General features: G+C 28.0%; 1 protein-coding gene across 5 annotated transcripts in view; it reads right to left on the bottom strand.

The window, feature by feature from the left end:
• Window positions 1-15449, bottom strand: part of LOC129988976 (WD repeat-containing protein 47-like) — a 102531-nt gene that overhangs the window by 27359 nt on the left and 59723 nt on the right. Inside the window, exon 1 of one of the 5 annotated variants that reach the window (XM_056097272.1) lies at window positions 3442-3778. The exons of the other annotated variants lie outside the window; for them this stretch is intronic. Coding sequence (XP_055953247.1) covers window positions 3442-3657 — 216 coding nt within the window. The 5' untranslated portion in view covers window positions 3658-3778. Of the gene's footprint in view, window positions 1-3441; window positions 3779-15449 lie in introns of those variants that run through there. 5 annotated transcript variants of the gene reach the window in all.

The raw sequence follows: 15449 nt of genomic DNA, 5'->3' as shown, positions 1-15449 counted from the left end.
TTACGAATTTGATTTTGAGTGGAAAATTAAAGATCACAAGTTGTTAGGTACAGTTTTAGACAATGAATTTTAAATCCCAAAAATAGTAATTGGTTTGTTGCCACGTAATTGCATTCAATTTATAATCAGAGAATTAACAAGTTAAAAAAATAAAATATAACAGTTTTATTGCTATGTTTCTTTTTGCATAACTGTTCGCTAAAACGAATGAATCAGGAACTGATTCTCATACTAAAATTCTGATGAATGAAATAGATGAATATGTTGTTTCAGAAATCATTTTTTTTTACGAGAAATATATAGCCAAAGGAATAATTAGAGAAAAATGTTTTCTTATTATAGCATCTGCTATTTTTTCCTTCGAAATTATTTGATAGCTTCAATGGCTGTTTTCAACAAAGAAATACAAGTTTCAAGAAGAAGAAGAAAACAAGTTTTGTCAAAAAAGATTTTTTTTTTATAATTTCTTACACTTAAATATGCAACCATGAAAATTTCCATCAATTAAAATCGACGATAACTATTTAATAGAACACGACAACTATTTAATTTTTAGGGATAAATAATTTTCATTTCTGCATGTTTTAGGATATTATTTTTAAATTATGTACAAGAACGTAGCTCAAAAATACACTTAATAATATCGCAAAATGCGTATGAATAAACGAAGTAACGAACTATTGTAATATATTCTTTAGAATATATTTGAAGCATCATTGAAATTAGAAAAAGAAGTTTAAAGGAGATAAATATGATATAAATTAAAAATGAATAATTAATTTTTAAGTGGCACAATGGGGTTTAGCGATAATATGACCAAAAATACAAAATAATAATAAAAAAAGTGGCAATTTTATTTAATTTTTTAATTAAAAATCTGATTAAAATTTTAATAATTCCTTTTTAAGAAAACATTGATTTTTTATCTGTTTACATAAAGTAAGTACTTGCTAAATTATTTAGTTCTACATCCAACGATCAGCCCCTCCAAGCGTGTCGAACAATCTTTAAAACACTTGTAGTTTACAGATAGTTTACAGCATATAAATTATTATTTTAAAATCATAAAATGTATCGAATTTTCGCAATTGGTCATTCTAAAGCCATACTGTATGTTAGCAAGATATAAATTTATTGCATTATGTTATTTTTTGGAATTTGTAATCAGAAGAGAATGAATAAGGAATTTTAAAGATGCTACTATAATTTATCCATTACTGCAAAAAAATGATGATGAAACGTTCCACGAAGGAAAAAAATAGAATTTTAACATTTAGAAAGACAGTAGCTTAACCAAAATAGAATTTACATTCAAAATTTTAATTGAGGGTTCATTTGCACACAATAGTGCAGGAAAATGAAAAGTTGACATCAACAAATCCACTATTTACAGTTGTAACAATAGACAAAACCGCACGTGCAGCAACACGACTTGGCACAAGGGCACATGCATAAACAATTTCATTTTTTCTCAAAGACCTTTCAGGCAACAGAAAGAAACCGCTTGAAAATAAAAGCACGCATTTAGCATTTTAGGTAGATGGAATGTGACATTAACTTGTCAGTCGGATAAAGTTAACAAGAAACTACCATACCGTGACAAGAATTAAATTGAATTTAAACCTTTACAAATACTAAGCGATGAAAGTTATAACAATGTTTATTAAAAATAACATCTGCATGCTTTTGAAATTTATATGCAAAATTCGAAGAGAATGAAATCACGTCCAACAATAAGAAATAAAAAATGAAAGAAATTATCGAAACGGAAGTTCAAAATTAAATTGTCTAAAATCAAACTTACGAAATAGACATACATAAAATACAAAAACAAATGAGAATGTGCTATAAAGTACGTTCAAAATTAAATTGTCCAAAATCAAACTTACAGAATATACATACATAAAATCCAAAAACAAATGAGAATGTGCTATAAAGTAATCAGATTTCAAATCATGGAATACATTCATTAATTTAAAAAGGACAATTTTTAAAGATATGCAGACGAAGAATAAAGTTTTAAATTTTTTTATGAGCTTTTGTTTCAGGGACATACTATTATACTTGACTCATTCTACTTTCTGATAGCATAAATGATTCCACAATGCAGTGAGAAATTAGCAATAATATACTCTTACAATTTAACGCAACATTCATTTTAAGCAGACGATATTTTTAATTAGTATTCTTAAATACATTAAATTGCCAAAAAAACTCAGATTTAAACAAAAATGAAATAAAATTTATTTTAACGATAATTTTTCCAAATACGGAAACACATAAAATATTAAATAAAATAAAAAAATATATGTATTTATTAATTTCTTTATTATTTTTGATGGGTTTATTTCACAGCATTTTTTTTAAATAAAGATTTTTAAATTCTATTTATTCAGTAATAAATTAATATGATGCAATAAATTATCTCGCGTTAATAAAATTGGAAGAGAATTAGGAAAATTATGAATTTCTAATTTATTTTATGTATGCCAATCAAACAAAATCCATCAAGTTGTCAAGTATAACAAAATATTTAATAAAAATGGGAGATTATTTTCGCTATAGAATATTGAAAATTATCCACAATTATTACAATTAATTTAAATATTTATACATTATACATTAATTAAAGTAGCAATAATTTATCAGAATTTTGAATTAAAACAATCTATTAAGTTAAATTATACAGATAAAAATAAAGCAATCAAAATGTTAGAAATAAAAGAATCAGGGACGATGCATATTAGCCATCAAACAAAATGGTTATTGCATAAAAATATGTAAAAGATTTGAATAAATCAAAAAAGAGGAAGGACAGAGAAAAATGCAGTTTAAAGCAATAATATGTATATGTCAGAGCATCAACGACAAAGAACTTTAACAACAATAACGAACAGTGAAATACAACAGTATGTGAAGGTTAAAACATTTGAAGGTAAACATCAGATAACATTTTATTACCTAACCACACCATATCCCCGTTTTCTACAACTCATGTTGTGCTTGTTTGGTTTAGTAAAGATACATGTGAAACGATATTAAAAAAAGAAAAGAAAAATTACAGTACAATCACTTGCAAAGAAGAAACGATAATAAAAATTCCGTCTTCTGAAAACAGTGACATTTTCAAAGTAAACATTCAAAGTAACATAAAAATTACTTTACAAGCCCCAAAGAAATCAACGATTTTTCACTTTATTTGTTACCATATATGAGTATTTGATTCACGTGAATGTTATTGAGAAAAAAATTATATTAAAATCAATTGCAAAGAAAAAAAATAATAAAAATTCCCTCCTCTGAAAAATATTCGAGGTAATATCTTATACGAAATAAAAAATAATTTAAGCCCCAAGGAAATCAATGATTTTTCACATTATTTATTAACGTATAGGAAAATTTTACTCAGAAAATGCATCAAGATCTCAATTCACAACTTACTTTCTTCTTGCCTAATAAGGGCTTGGGTGCCGAACACGCCCTCTGCAATTTCTCGTGACTTCTCTGTTTTTTGGTCAGATCGTGCATGGGGCAGGGCTTGGCAGGGGCGGGTAAAGTGCTGGTCATCGTAGGCATGGGCCTCGTCCACAGGTTTGGTAACTGCTGATGAGGCCACATATAGTAAGAGGTCGGGGGTCCGCAGCAGGGAGCGAACATCTTCCTTATCAGATCGCGAGGCGACAGCCACAGAAAAGAAAGAAAACACAGACGACGGCTGCTATGGAAGAGAAGGGTGGTCGAAAGGGATGCCCGGCATCGTTTGGTGTGAGAAGAGAGTGTCGAGTGAGAGCAGGAGAGAGAAAGGGGCCACTAGGCTGACGTTACGCTTGCTGATCGAGGGTCCGTGTTAAACAGGACGCAAACGCAAGCGAGCATTTCACTCGGGTTCTTTCTCTCGTTTTGCTTATTTTTCGGTCGCGATCCTGCACTTATTCGCGCGTGGAGATACAAACAGGGGCGTTTATATAGTTTCGTGAGAGGAAGTCATTGTTATGCGTGAATATTTTATTTAAAATAAATTTATACCAGTGGGTGAAAAGAAGAATTTTTGCATTTTCTTTTCATTTATTTAAATTTCTGTATATGGGCAATATTTATGCAGTGAAACTGTTTAATTATTATTATTAAAATTGTTACCTTCCGTGATCCCATTTTTTAAAAGAAAAATTTGTTTACGAATCTAACATATACACATCTAGGGAAACCAGCGGGAGTGGTCTCCTTAAAATATTCACGCTTACTCTCTAATAAAGATGTTATCACAGTGAACGCCTTGCATAGCATTGGCGTACAATAGTTACGAAATATTAAGGCGTGAATTTAGAATTTTTACAGAATCTATCGTTTGATCTTTGGGAACTGATTTGGCGTTTAATTCCTGGCATCCAGTAAAAAGTATCCAAGAACCGAATTTGGGTTTCAGGTGCGTTCTTTCCAACCGATTGAAGCAAAAATTTGGCATAAACTACACTTAAAATCCCAAAATCTCATACCAAATTTGATATATTTAAGTCATTTTATACCAAATTTTGAATTATCGCGTTTATATATTTCTGAAAGTACAACCCAACAGACGGTCAACACTTTGTTGGAATTCGTTCAAAATTTGGTAGAAGTCTATGCAGAAGGCGTTAAAATATGTGTACCAAATTTTATTTATCTAGCTCTCTTCGTTTAACTTATATTGGAACAGCCGGACAGTCATATTTCTTCTAAACGGAGTTTGCTCCAAATCTGATAGAAATCTACTAATTTGATGTAAAGATCGTATACAAAATTTGATCTGTCTAGCTTAAAACGTTTTTGAGTTATCTTTGTCACAGACAGACATTTTCCAAAAATGCGTGTTTCGCACTCGGGAGGCATAAAACGTAAAGATTCGCCAAAATCTGGAATTCGAATTTTTTGACGATTACAATTCTTTCTCTATACTTCGCATACGAGAAAGTAAGAAGGAATGCAAATGCAGTATTAATTAAGCACAGGATATTCCCAACATGTACCCCCACACTATGGGGGACGCTGTGGCCTGGTGGTAAGGTCTCGGCTTCGGAACCGGAGGGTTTCAGGTTCGTGACCCGATTCCACCGAAGAACCGTCGTGTAAGGGGGTCTGTTGCACGTTAAATCCGTCATGACCAAACGTCCTTCCGCTGGTGTGACGTGGTGTAGAGAGGGGGGTGCCAGCGCAGATGTCGTCCTCGTCATCTGACCGCGGTTCCAAATTACGAGGTCCGTCCCAAAATAGCCCTAGTGTTGGTTACGGGACGTTAATATAACTAAACCGAACCAAACCAAACCCACACTATGGATAATTATTATATGAACAATTAAAAACAAAGAGAACAGTTTTGTAAATGAAATGAATAATAACTAACATGAGTTGCAAATGTGACATTAGGATCTATCATGATGTAATTCTACAGAACAGATGATTACGGTGAAGAGCCATTTCCGAGTCCCCACATGTTCACCGGTTCTTAATCCGATGGATTAATCGTTCTATCTAGAAATCTGAGAAATAATATTCATAACCCAAGATCACATGTGGTTGTCTTATTAACTGCAAATTCTAGAAAGAGAATGTTCCTAAAAACCAAAAAGCGTTCTTGGCTATATTTGCAATCAGATAATACCAAGAATGCCTATACAATAATAGCGAGTAATGTAAACATGTCGAAAATTTCATAAGATTTTATATTTCCATTTACTAATTTGGTATGTGAAACTAAGGTTAGGTAATTAATAGGTTATGTAACTATTATTCAAGCAGTGTAAGTAAACATTGTTCGAAATATTTTGTATTATTAGAATTTTAGTAAAATTTAATGCATTTATTTAGGAAGTTCAAAACTCATTTTTTCATTTGAAAATTTTACCAAAACACAAAATATCTGCACACCGTCAGGCCGTTTTCGACTTTATACAGCTTTACCCCATAAGAAACTGCAATTCATAACTTAATCAGCCTTGCTCTAATTTTTTTCTTTGCATAAAATTCCTCACAACAAAGAGCTCTTCTGAAGTTCAAGTTAATCAAAGGGAATATTTTCAATACTTTAATTGAATAATGAATAGATTACAGAAGATACCACTGTTATCGTGATATAGCTTATAGATGTGCCATAGGATAACAATTTACGAGAAAGCAATAAACAGAATATGTCTAAATAGCATAATTTTGTGCAAATATGCACAGGATATAAATGCATCTAATAAATGTTACTCAAGGAAATTTTCTCACAGTTCCATTAAGTATTATACCTTTATGTTTTTCATTGAATTCCAATATTTTTTTTTTTTTTTTTCCTTTCAAAACTTTTTTACCGGTTTACATTTTTATAAAATTCGACATTATTTATATACCAACTCAATAACAAAGTAAGCTAAAATAACTTAATTTCGGAACCAGATCTTTTTTAGTATTTGTTTATAATAAGGTGGAGCAAAGAAAAAAAAAAAAAGAAACACTATTTTCTGGAGTAATTTGATTTGGCTCACTGTAGAAAAGTTCATCCTCGATTCCTGTAATTTTATTATTCCAATGAAAATTCTTATTAATTCTTCCTTAAAATTAATTTTCTTGTTAAATCATTAAATTACACAAATGTTTTGAATATTTAACTTTGCGAGAATAGGCAATAAGTAATACAATGAGTAAAATTGACAAAAATTATATAAGGTGTGCATTTGTTGCCATAGATTGCGCTAAAAAGAAATAGTTTTAAAACTATTTTGTTGCTGTTAAAATAATTAATCCCAAATTATTATTATTATTATTATTATTAGGGCCTAATGACCATGCATCTATAATAAAAAATGCTTAGTCTTTAGCCGTTTTTCGGAAATAACTCATATAAGCTTTTATCTCCAAAATGTGCAATTTTTCATGTACGGTGGCCTTTTTGTTCAATTTAGTTATATTAGCGTCTAATTTTAAAGTAACAGTTGGGTTATTTTGGACTGACCTCGCAATTTTGGACAGCTGTCAAATGACGAGGATAACACATGATCTGGCGGCCCCTTCTCCATGCTTCCGCACCATACTAACCGGATACTTTTGGCACTGACGGAAACAGAGATCCTCCAACCAAGCAGCCGAAACCTAATTACCTTATCCCTGTGGTCCCTACATTGGTCTTTTAAATTGGATTAAAGTAACCCACAAACCATTACAAAAATCTCAAGTAAAAAAAAAAGACAGAGAACATCAGAACATTATATCTAAAAGAAGAAAAAAATGTATTCGAATACAATTGTAGGATATATTTTCTTTAGATATGATGAAAATAAGATAAAATATCTGGGATAAATTGCGCGCTGCTATATTCTTACCAATTTTTAATAAAATAATTTATCCTAGAAATTTTGCAGAAAGATTTTCAGAAATTAGTAAAATAATGACAAGGTAGGCTTTGAAAGTATGTAACATTAAATCAGAACCGTTTTGGAATTAAAAATTTCTTTAAGAAGTTGGAGGATAATTCAAAACCAAATACTTTAAAAAAGATAAAGATAAAAAAAAGTTTCACTGGATTGCAGTTTGGCAAACAAGTTATATAACATTCAATTTTTGAATAAAACAAAAAACAGATCTCGTTAAAATAATCAAATTAGTATGTATTATAATAACTTCAACAAAAATGCTAGTCAATTTTCAAAGAAAAGTATTCCTTTTAAAAAGAAAAATGTTTAGGATCACATGACATTTTTTCGCATCGGAGAACTGAACAGATTCTCAAATTTAAGATGAAATTAAATCGAAATTTAAAGCATTGATAATATGCAGATGTATACAGTACTATAAAAATCTAATAATTTCATTAATCAAAAATTTTCAGCATAATTTTATGACATTTTTTATTAAGCAAAAAAAAAAAAAAAAAAAAAAAAAATCTTATATAAAGCAATGAAGACAAAATGCACAGTCGCGAAAAAAAAAAAAGTTATTCTGGTATTTCTCATTGTGAAAACATAAAAAGTTCAAAAGGAATGAACGAATCCTTAAGAGTTCTTTTAACTAAAAATTTCATAAGGGGCCGTCTAAATATTGAAATAAAAAAAAAGAAATCAAAATTTCCGATAGCAACACCCATTTTTCTAATTAAATTTGAAACACTATGTCGAAAGTTCTTCCCAGAAAAAAAATTTCATCAGTAGTTGTTTCTATTTGTTTCGAAATTATGAGGTAAAAAAATTTTGATAGTTTAATGTTAAAATAAAGTTTTTAACTTTTCTACATATCTTAAAAAATAATATGGTAATTGGGCTTAACACTTTTTGTTATGGCGGTATAAAGTATTCTACATTTGCATACATGTTTATTATAAAAAAAACCCTTTTTTATATCCCTTAAAAATTTCAAAATTAGAGTTAAAATTTTTTAAAAAATTATAATACATTTGAATTTGGGCATAAATTGAAAGGCAAGGTCATTTTATGGAACCCTGCAAAATTTCAGCTCTTTCCTATTAGTAATTTTTTCGTTACATTAAATTTTCAATTTTGCCTCTGAAACTCTGCACTTAGGGGCGCATTCATAAATTTCAAAATGTTGAAAGTGTTTTATTTGGCACTCAAATGCAGATAAGCATGTATTTTGCGAATCAAACACCATTTTCCACATTTTTGTGATCTAAGAATATATTTAAAAAATTTCATCAATGGGGAAAATATGAAATAAAATTTTTAAAAATTGCTTTCATTGCAATAATATTTTATTTATAGTCCTTGCCTTTAAATATGGTGGATAGTCTCTGTCCTTGTGGCAAGTTAGAATTTTTACTCGTCGGCTTATATAATGTCACTTAAAAATAAAGAAAACTATTAAAACATAGGAATTTTATTTCTAAATAAATACTTTATCGGATTATAACTAAATAATTTTACAAACATAATGATCAAATTATTTTATTTTATAATTAATGCATTACGAATGACCTTTTCCCTAACAAGAAAAAGCCCATTTGTATGTGTTTAAATTTATTGATGCCAGTTTATGTGCTCAATACTCCTTAAAAAAGTTTCAAATTTCATAAAATTATCTATCGTAATTGCAATCATTATAATATTGTACATAATCATAAATGATATAAAAATATTCAGCCATCAAAATGTTATTAGACAACACATTTAGCATTTAAATGCAAAATATATCTTGAATTTATTCCATACTCATGCGAAAGCAGAGAATTTCAAATAATATCAATGATTCAAGAAATACTGATTAATATTTTAGTTTACTACTATCTTTGTAATTATAAAATTACGCATTCATTGCTTATTGTGTGAAGGATTTGCTTTGTATTTAAATGAAGGATAGAAATGGATCAAATAAAATATTAAAACAATCATTTTCAATTTAATTAAATATCGAAATGAATAAAATTCTTGAAAAATAAAGTTTTGCAAAAAATTCTTTTGATAAAAAAATAATTTATAACAAAAAAAATGTAATCTACGATCGCAAATTTCAAGTTATCATGTGAGAACATTATCATTTTTAAGTCATTATTTGTCTTCATTAATTTAAGTCATTAAGCAGTTTAAACCGGTTTGAAACAATCACGAGACTTCTCTATCGGTCTCTATCCCTCTATCTCTATATATATAATGATAATTTTTTTAACTTTCATTTTCAGTTTTTCTAGCTGGCAAACAAAATTTTGGAGCTCGATCGATTTTGAGATGAATTAACAGATATGATGTCATAGTTCTACGTCAATCTTTTAAAAACGCATCTGCTGTCAAAGAAGCAAACGTAATAATAAAGCAATATTTGACACTTAAACTAATATTTCTTTTAAACAATGAAAAAAATATTCTATTTTATTTCTTCTGCTCATTCAACAAAACATTTTATTTTGTTGCTTTCGAGTTAATGGCGATTCAGATTTAGATGCAATTTAACCCTTTATTTACCGATGGTACTTTAAATTACCGTTTAAATCCGGCTGATATCTTCACAATGCGACCATTTTTTCTAACGGTATTTGAAAGAAAACGAAGAACGTATTTCCAATAGAAAGCAGTAGATATTAACTAAAAATAACATTAAAACATTTTTATTATTTATTTAATTATTTTAATTAATTAAAAAATCCTTCTTCTTGGTTTTATTCTGTATCAAAACTTAACTAATGGTTCAAAAATAAATTTGAAAAATTGATGGTAAAATAATTCGGTAAAAAAAGGGTTGAACAAAATTTGATTGCTTTTGAATATTTCTTAGCGGAAAAAAAATTTTCTTTCAAAATTTTTCACCGTAAATATTTTGTCATGCATGAAATGGCAAACGATTTTGTCCCATAGATTCAAACTTTGAAAATATTTTTAAAGCATTATTATAAAAGAGTACTATTACCAATGTTCAGAGAATATATTAAAAAAAAAATCTGCATATCTAAATGTGAAAACAACCACTTAATAGAAAATGTCAAATATCTGACGATGCAATCATGGTATATTAATCAAAATGTGTACTTAGAATAATTTTTTCTTAAAGAATTTATTAATGATATGAAAAAAGTGTGTTTCCATAGTACATTTTGAAGTTCGTACAATTTTAAATATGTATATGAAAATTTTAAGCACATAATCTGTTAGTATATGTTAAATAGGTAATTTTAATTTTCATATGCATTGATCGATAGTAGAATAAAGTTGGGTAGTTTCTTTTTTCCCCTTCGACTGTACAATAAAGGCTAATAAATATTTATTATTAACTTATATTCTTTAGAATTGTTCTGAATTCCAAGAATTAACATAACTTTAACACTCTAAAATATAATTAAAATTTTTTTTTCTCTGTCTGAAATTCATTTCATACATATTAACAAATTAATTGTGAGAAAATTAATTAAAAAATTATTCCTTGATTAGATAAATGTTTGCTCGCTCTGAAGATATTCGGTATCATTTATTAAATCTAAACTTACATATTGAACATTATGATTTAACATTTCCTTCAGTTTATAATGTTAAATGTGCAAATTTAATGCATTTCCCAATCATTTTTTTCAAAAAATTAGTTATGATGAAGAAAGAAAATCAATCTCCATAGGCAAAGAACATAAAATTAAAGTACTGATTTGTTAAGAAAAGAAGTAAATATTGCCTGTAAATAAAGAATTTAAATTTAACTTAAATATATAAAAATATCAAAGTGAAAAAGAAAAAAAAAGTTCGCATAAACACTTAGAAGTGTAAATATGGAGATGCTCCCCTTTGAGAGTGAGGCATTTAATCTATCCTCGCTTCCCTTCTCTACCATCGCTAGGATAATCGGCGTCAAAAAACCCGTCGCTCCATTTTATCATGTGTGGCATCATCTCGCCGGTGGCTTCCCTGGCGAAACTTTACACGCTCGGACGCTCTAATTTTCACTTTCGTTCTCTCGCTCGGATATTGCACGTCACTTTATAAACGACCCCCTCCCTTCCTTCCTCTATTACTGCTTCATTCCCCCTTGCTATAATTTTTCAACCGAGTTGTGTAGATTGAACTAAGATAAATAAATAAATGGGGGTGTTTGATTTTCAGGCAGATAACTAAAATACAGGTTCAAAATCATGCTGGTTTTATTTCCATTTCTTTCTTTAAACGGCAATTTCCTATAATTCAATCACTTATCACAAAAAACACACATAAGATTACACCGTGATTTAATACTCTTCAAGTAATTAGAGATTGTTTTGAATAAACTTGTTTAAGCGTAAAGTGCAGAACAAAAAAAATGATTGGAACATAGTTTCGATAAATTTAGCATAATTTTACATCTATACAATAAAGAAATAATTTTATGCAAAACAATGCTGACAAAAAGTACAATGAGAAATAATAAATATTTACTTCGAATTTTAAGATAAATTGTGTTTTTTAGAACTGATCTGAATTCCAACAATTATCGTTTGCATTTTAAGCATAATTTAAAAAAAAAAAAAATATTTTTTCGATGTTTGAAATTTATTTCACTTTATTTATATCTAGAAATTATTTTTGGAAACTCAATTAAAAAATTCTCGTCTGATAGGACACTATTGCTTTTCAGAAAGTAAGTAGTAATTTAATTATTACCATTGTTTTGTAAACTAATCAATCGTACACAAAATCGATTTTTATTTATCAGAAAGGAAAGATTCACAATACTTATTATCATTTTATTACTATAACAGATTCATTTGTTCTTTATATACGGATATCAACTCATAATGAGATAAATTCACAAACAAGTAACATATATATAAAAAAAAATGTCAAGTCAATTTCTACTTAGGTCAACAATTTTTTTAATATTAGTTACTTTTTATTAAATAATTACAATGAATATAAATATATATATACATGTGACAGAATTATAATATTAAATGGCAAAATAGAGCTTGGCGACAAACTTGGCGACTTTGGCGACCAAATAGAAATTACTGGACAAATTTAATTAATTAAATAATATTTAAAAAAAACTGTATTAACATCAAGTGTTATCCACTACAAGTTTAAAAAATTGTATTTGAACTGGAGTGGATGAATAAAAAGCATTTTATTAACGATTAAAAATTTCAACAAGATATATTGAGAGAGAGTGTAAGCTAATAGTAGGAATTGAATAAGAATAGTTTTCTCCAAAATAACCCATTAATAATGTTTTCTTCATTAATTGAAATTAATTTTAAAGTATATTTATCATCAGGAGTAAATATTTTTCGACAAAATTTACAACTTAGTAATATGTCATAGATTTAATGTTTCCTGAAAAATTTGTAATTTATAAGGAAATATAGCAACAAGCATACGTTAACTAAACAATATATAAAAGAAGGCAAAATACATTTTGTTTTACTTGAATATTCTTGAAATAGGAATAAACTTTTCTTATTTAGAGTTGTCAGAGGAATCAAAACATTTTAACTATAGACATCAAATGCCCCAAACCAATTAATTTTAAAAATGAATCGATATTTTTAATGAAATACTTTTATATAAATTATTCAAATACATAAAACTGTCGATATCCAACATTACTTGCACCACACAATTTTTTAAATCAATAAAAATTATAAAATATACCCAATGATTTTTAAAAATTATCGGAAGTGAATTTTTCCATGTGTTATTAAATACTTTTTAGGAATGATTAAGCATTGCAGTGACGCTTCGGAGACAAATAAATGAAATAACTATATGAAATAATAATATGAAATATCTATAATATTTTTAAATAATAATGGCAATATTAAAAAAAATATTTTTTCTAAATATGAAAACGTTAGTTGTAATAATATAAAATTAACTACGTAATTAGCTGTCAAGAAATTTTCAATGAATTCAACCGTATCTTTCTTCTGTCTCAAATCATAAAAAAAAAATCTATTATCTGGATTTCTGTAATTAAACAATATATATATGAGTGTAAATGGATTCCAACTTTTATTTACAAAGATTTTTAAAGAATGATACAAAATTAAATCAATGTATAAAATAATTTAAAATATCCATAACATTTTTAATCAATAGGAATGGATACATTAAAGAAAAAATCATGTTTTCTATAAATGGAATCGCAGTTTTAAATTTTAGAAAACTTAACTATTTGATTCACTGCCACAAAATCATCACTAAAACATTTCTTATGTTCCATAGCATTTATTAACAAAGTTTGAAGAAAATCTATCATATAATTTGGGTTTTCATAAAGTACAAGAATTTTCATCTTCATTTATATAAATAATAAAATATGTAAATAAAAAAATCGCATTGATTTAATTATCCAAATTTTTACTTCATTGTCTAATTTTATTAAACGAATAATTAAAAACAAGATATTTCAGTATCATTTAGAACAATATCTAACTTTCGTCTTCCAAATTGTGCACCATAACTGTAAAGTAAAAAGATATCTTTTTAATACGTATTAGATAAACTTTCCTTCGGACTTATTAACTAATAAATTCCTTTGTTAAACAGAGCAGCTATAAGCAGAAAGATCGAAAAAAAACTCTCATCACAAGCTATTTATCCTAGATTAGTTTGAATAATCGGAATTACGTACGGAATTTAAGTATCAAATAACACTTTTTCCTCGTCTATTGATCGAAGATTATGCACGATGATACATATTGCATTAAATAAAATATTCCAAAGTGATATTTTTTCAAACGATACGGATTTTAAAAAATGAATAAAGAAATAACAAAAAAGCATTAATTTGTGAATTGGAGTATTTATTTATATGTACGAAGTAAAAGAGAAAGCATTAAAGTATTTTAATCGTTAAGAAGTTCGATGTCAACATTTTGATGACTCTCCATGTTTTAGGTCTTCTTAATTCCGAAAAAACAAAAGAAAATGCTTTTGGAATTCGATCTATCTACAGATATATAAACACGCCAGAGGGATGAATTTCGGTATGGCGTCCTTGCATCAAAAGTGTAGATTTGCCTCTAGTTTTGGATTAAATCCGTCAATGGGTAAATTGTCTGTTTGCTTGCCTATTAGTATCATGAACGTTAGCGGTGAGCATATGTACTTTGCGGCTCTGCGCAGCGCACATTATGGGGATTCTCTTTTAACAAAATTGACAATTTGGTTTCATGTTTTAAAATACTTTAAATTTAATTAACATTTATTATTAATTTATTTACCACCTTCATTGACCCAGCCTACTCGTTGGGTGTAAGGCCCACCGCTGGTTAGTGGGGAAACAAGATTCTTTATACAAACTGCACTCATCAAACGCGTGGGAAATTTTGAAGTATTAAATCTACATGTAAATAATTTATTTTTGTTTATTTTTTTATTTAATATACTTTTTGAATTATTTATATTATTATTATATATCGTGAATTATTTGTTTATTTATGATGATGCAAGATTGCCCAATATCCATATTTGTATAAAATGTGAATTATTTATTCTACATTATTTATATTATTATATATTGTGAATTATTTATTTATTTATAATGATTTAAGATTGCACGATATCCATATTTGTATAAAAAGTCATGGAATCAAAATTCGATATTAATAGATAGTGTAACAACTAAATGAACGCAATAAAGCTTATCAAAACCTGATCAATTATATTTTATTAAATATTGATATATTCCATATATTTTATAATAATTATAATTTGTATCCTTTACAATTTAACAATTAGGAAAACAAAGTTTTAAATCCACCTGCCAGCAGTCCCCTCTCAGGATTGCGGTCTTAGGCAGCTGAAGCAATGGACAGAGGGTAGAAAAAAAAAATGCAACGGATGGGAGCTTCCCAGTAGACGTCCAAAATTTAGAAAATCACTTTTTAGGCACTAACTTCTTAGCTATTGGATCCCAAAAGTTTTTATTATGACGAGGAGCCAATTCGTCTGAGATGAAATATTTAATTATTCTTTAATCGTAAGAGAATAACGGGGAAATAAAATTTCACCCTCCTTCCTATTTTCATTTCT

This window comes from Argiope bruennichi, chromosome 10 (assembly GCF_947563725.1).
Source record: "Argiope bruennichi chromosome 10, qqArgBrue1.1, whole genome shotgun sequence".
Classification (NCBI taxonomy): domain Eukaryota; kingdom Metazoa; phylum Arthropoda; class Arachnida; order Araneae; family Araneidae; genus Argiope; species Argiope bruennichi.
The sequence above is the reverse complement of the archived record's forward strand: the minus strand, read 5'-3'. Positions and strand labels throughout refer to the sequence as shown.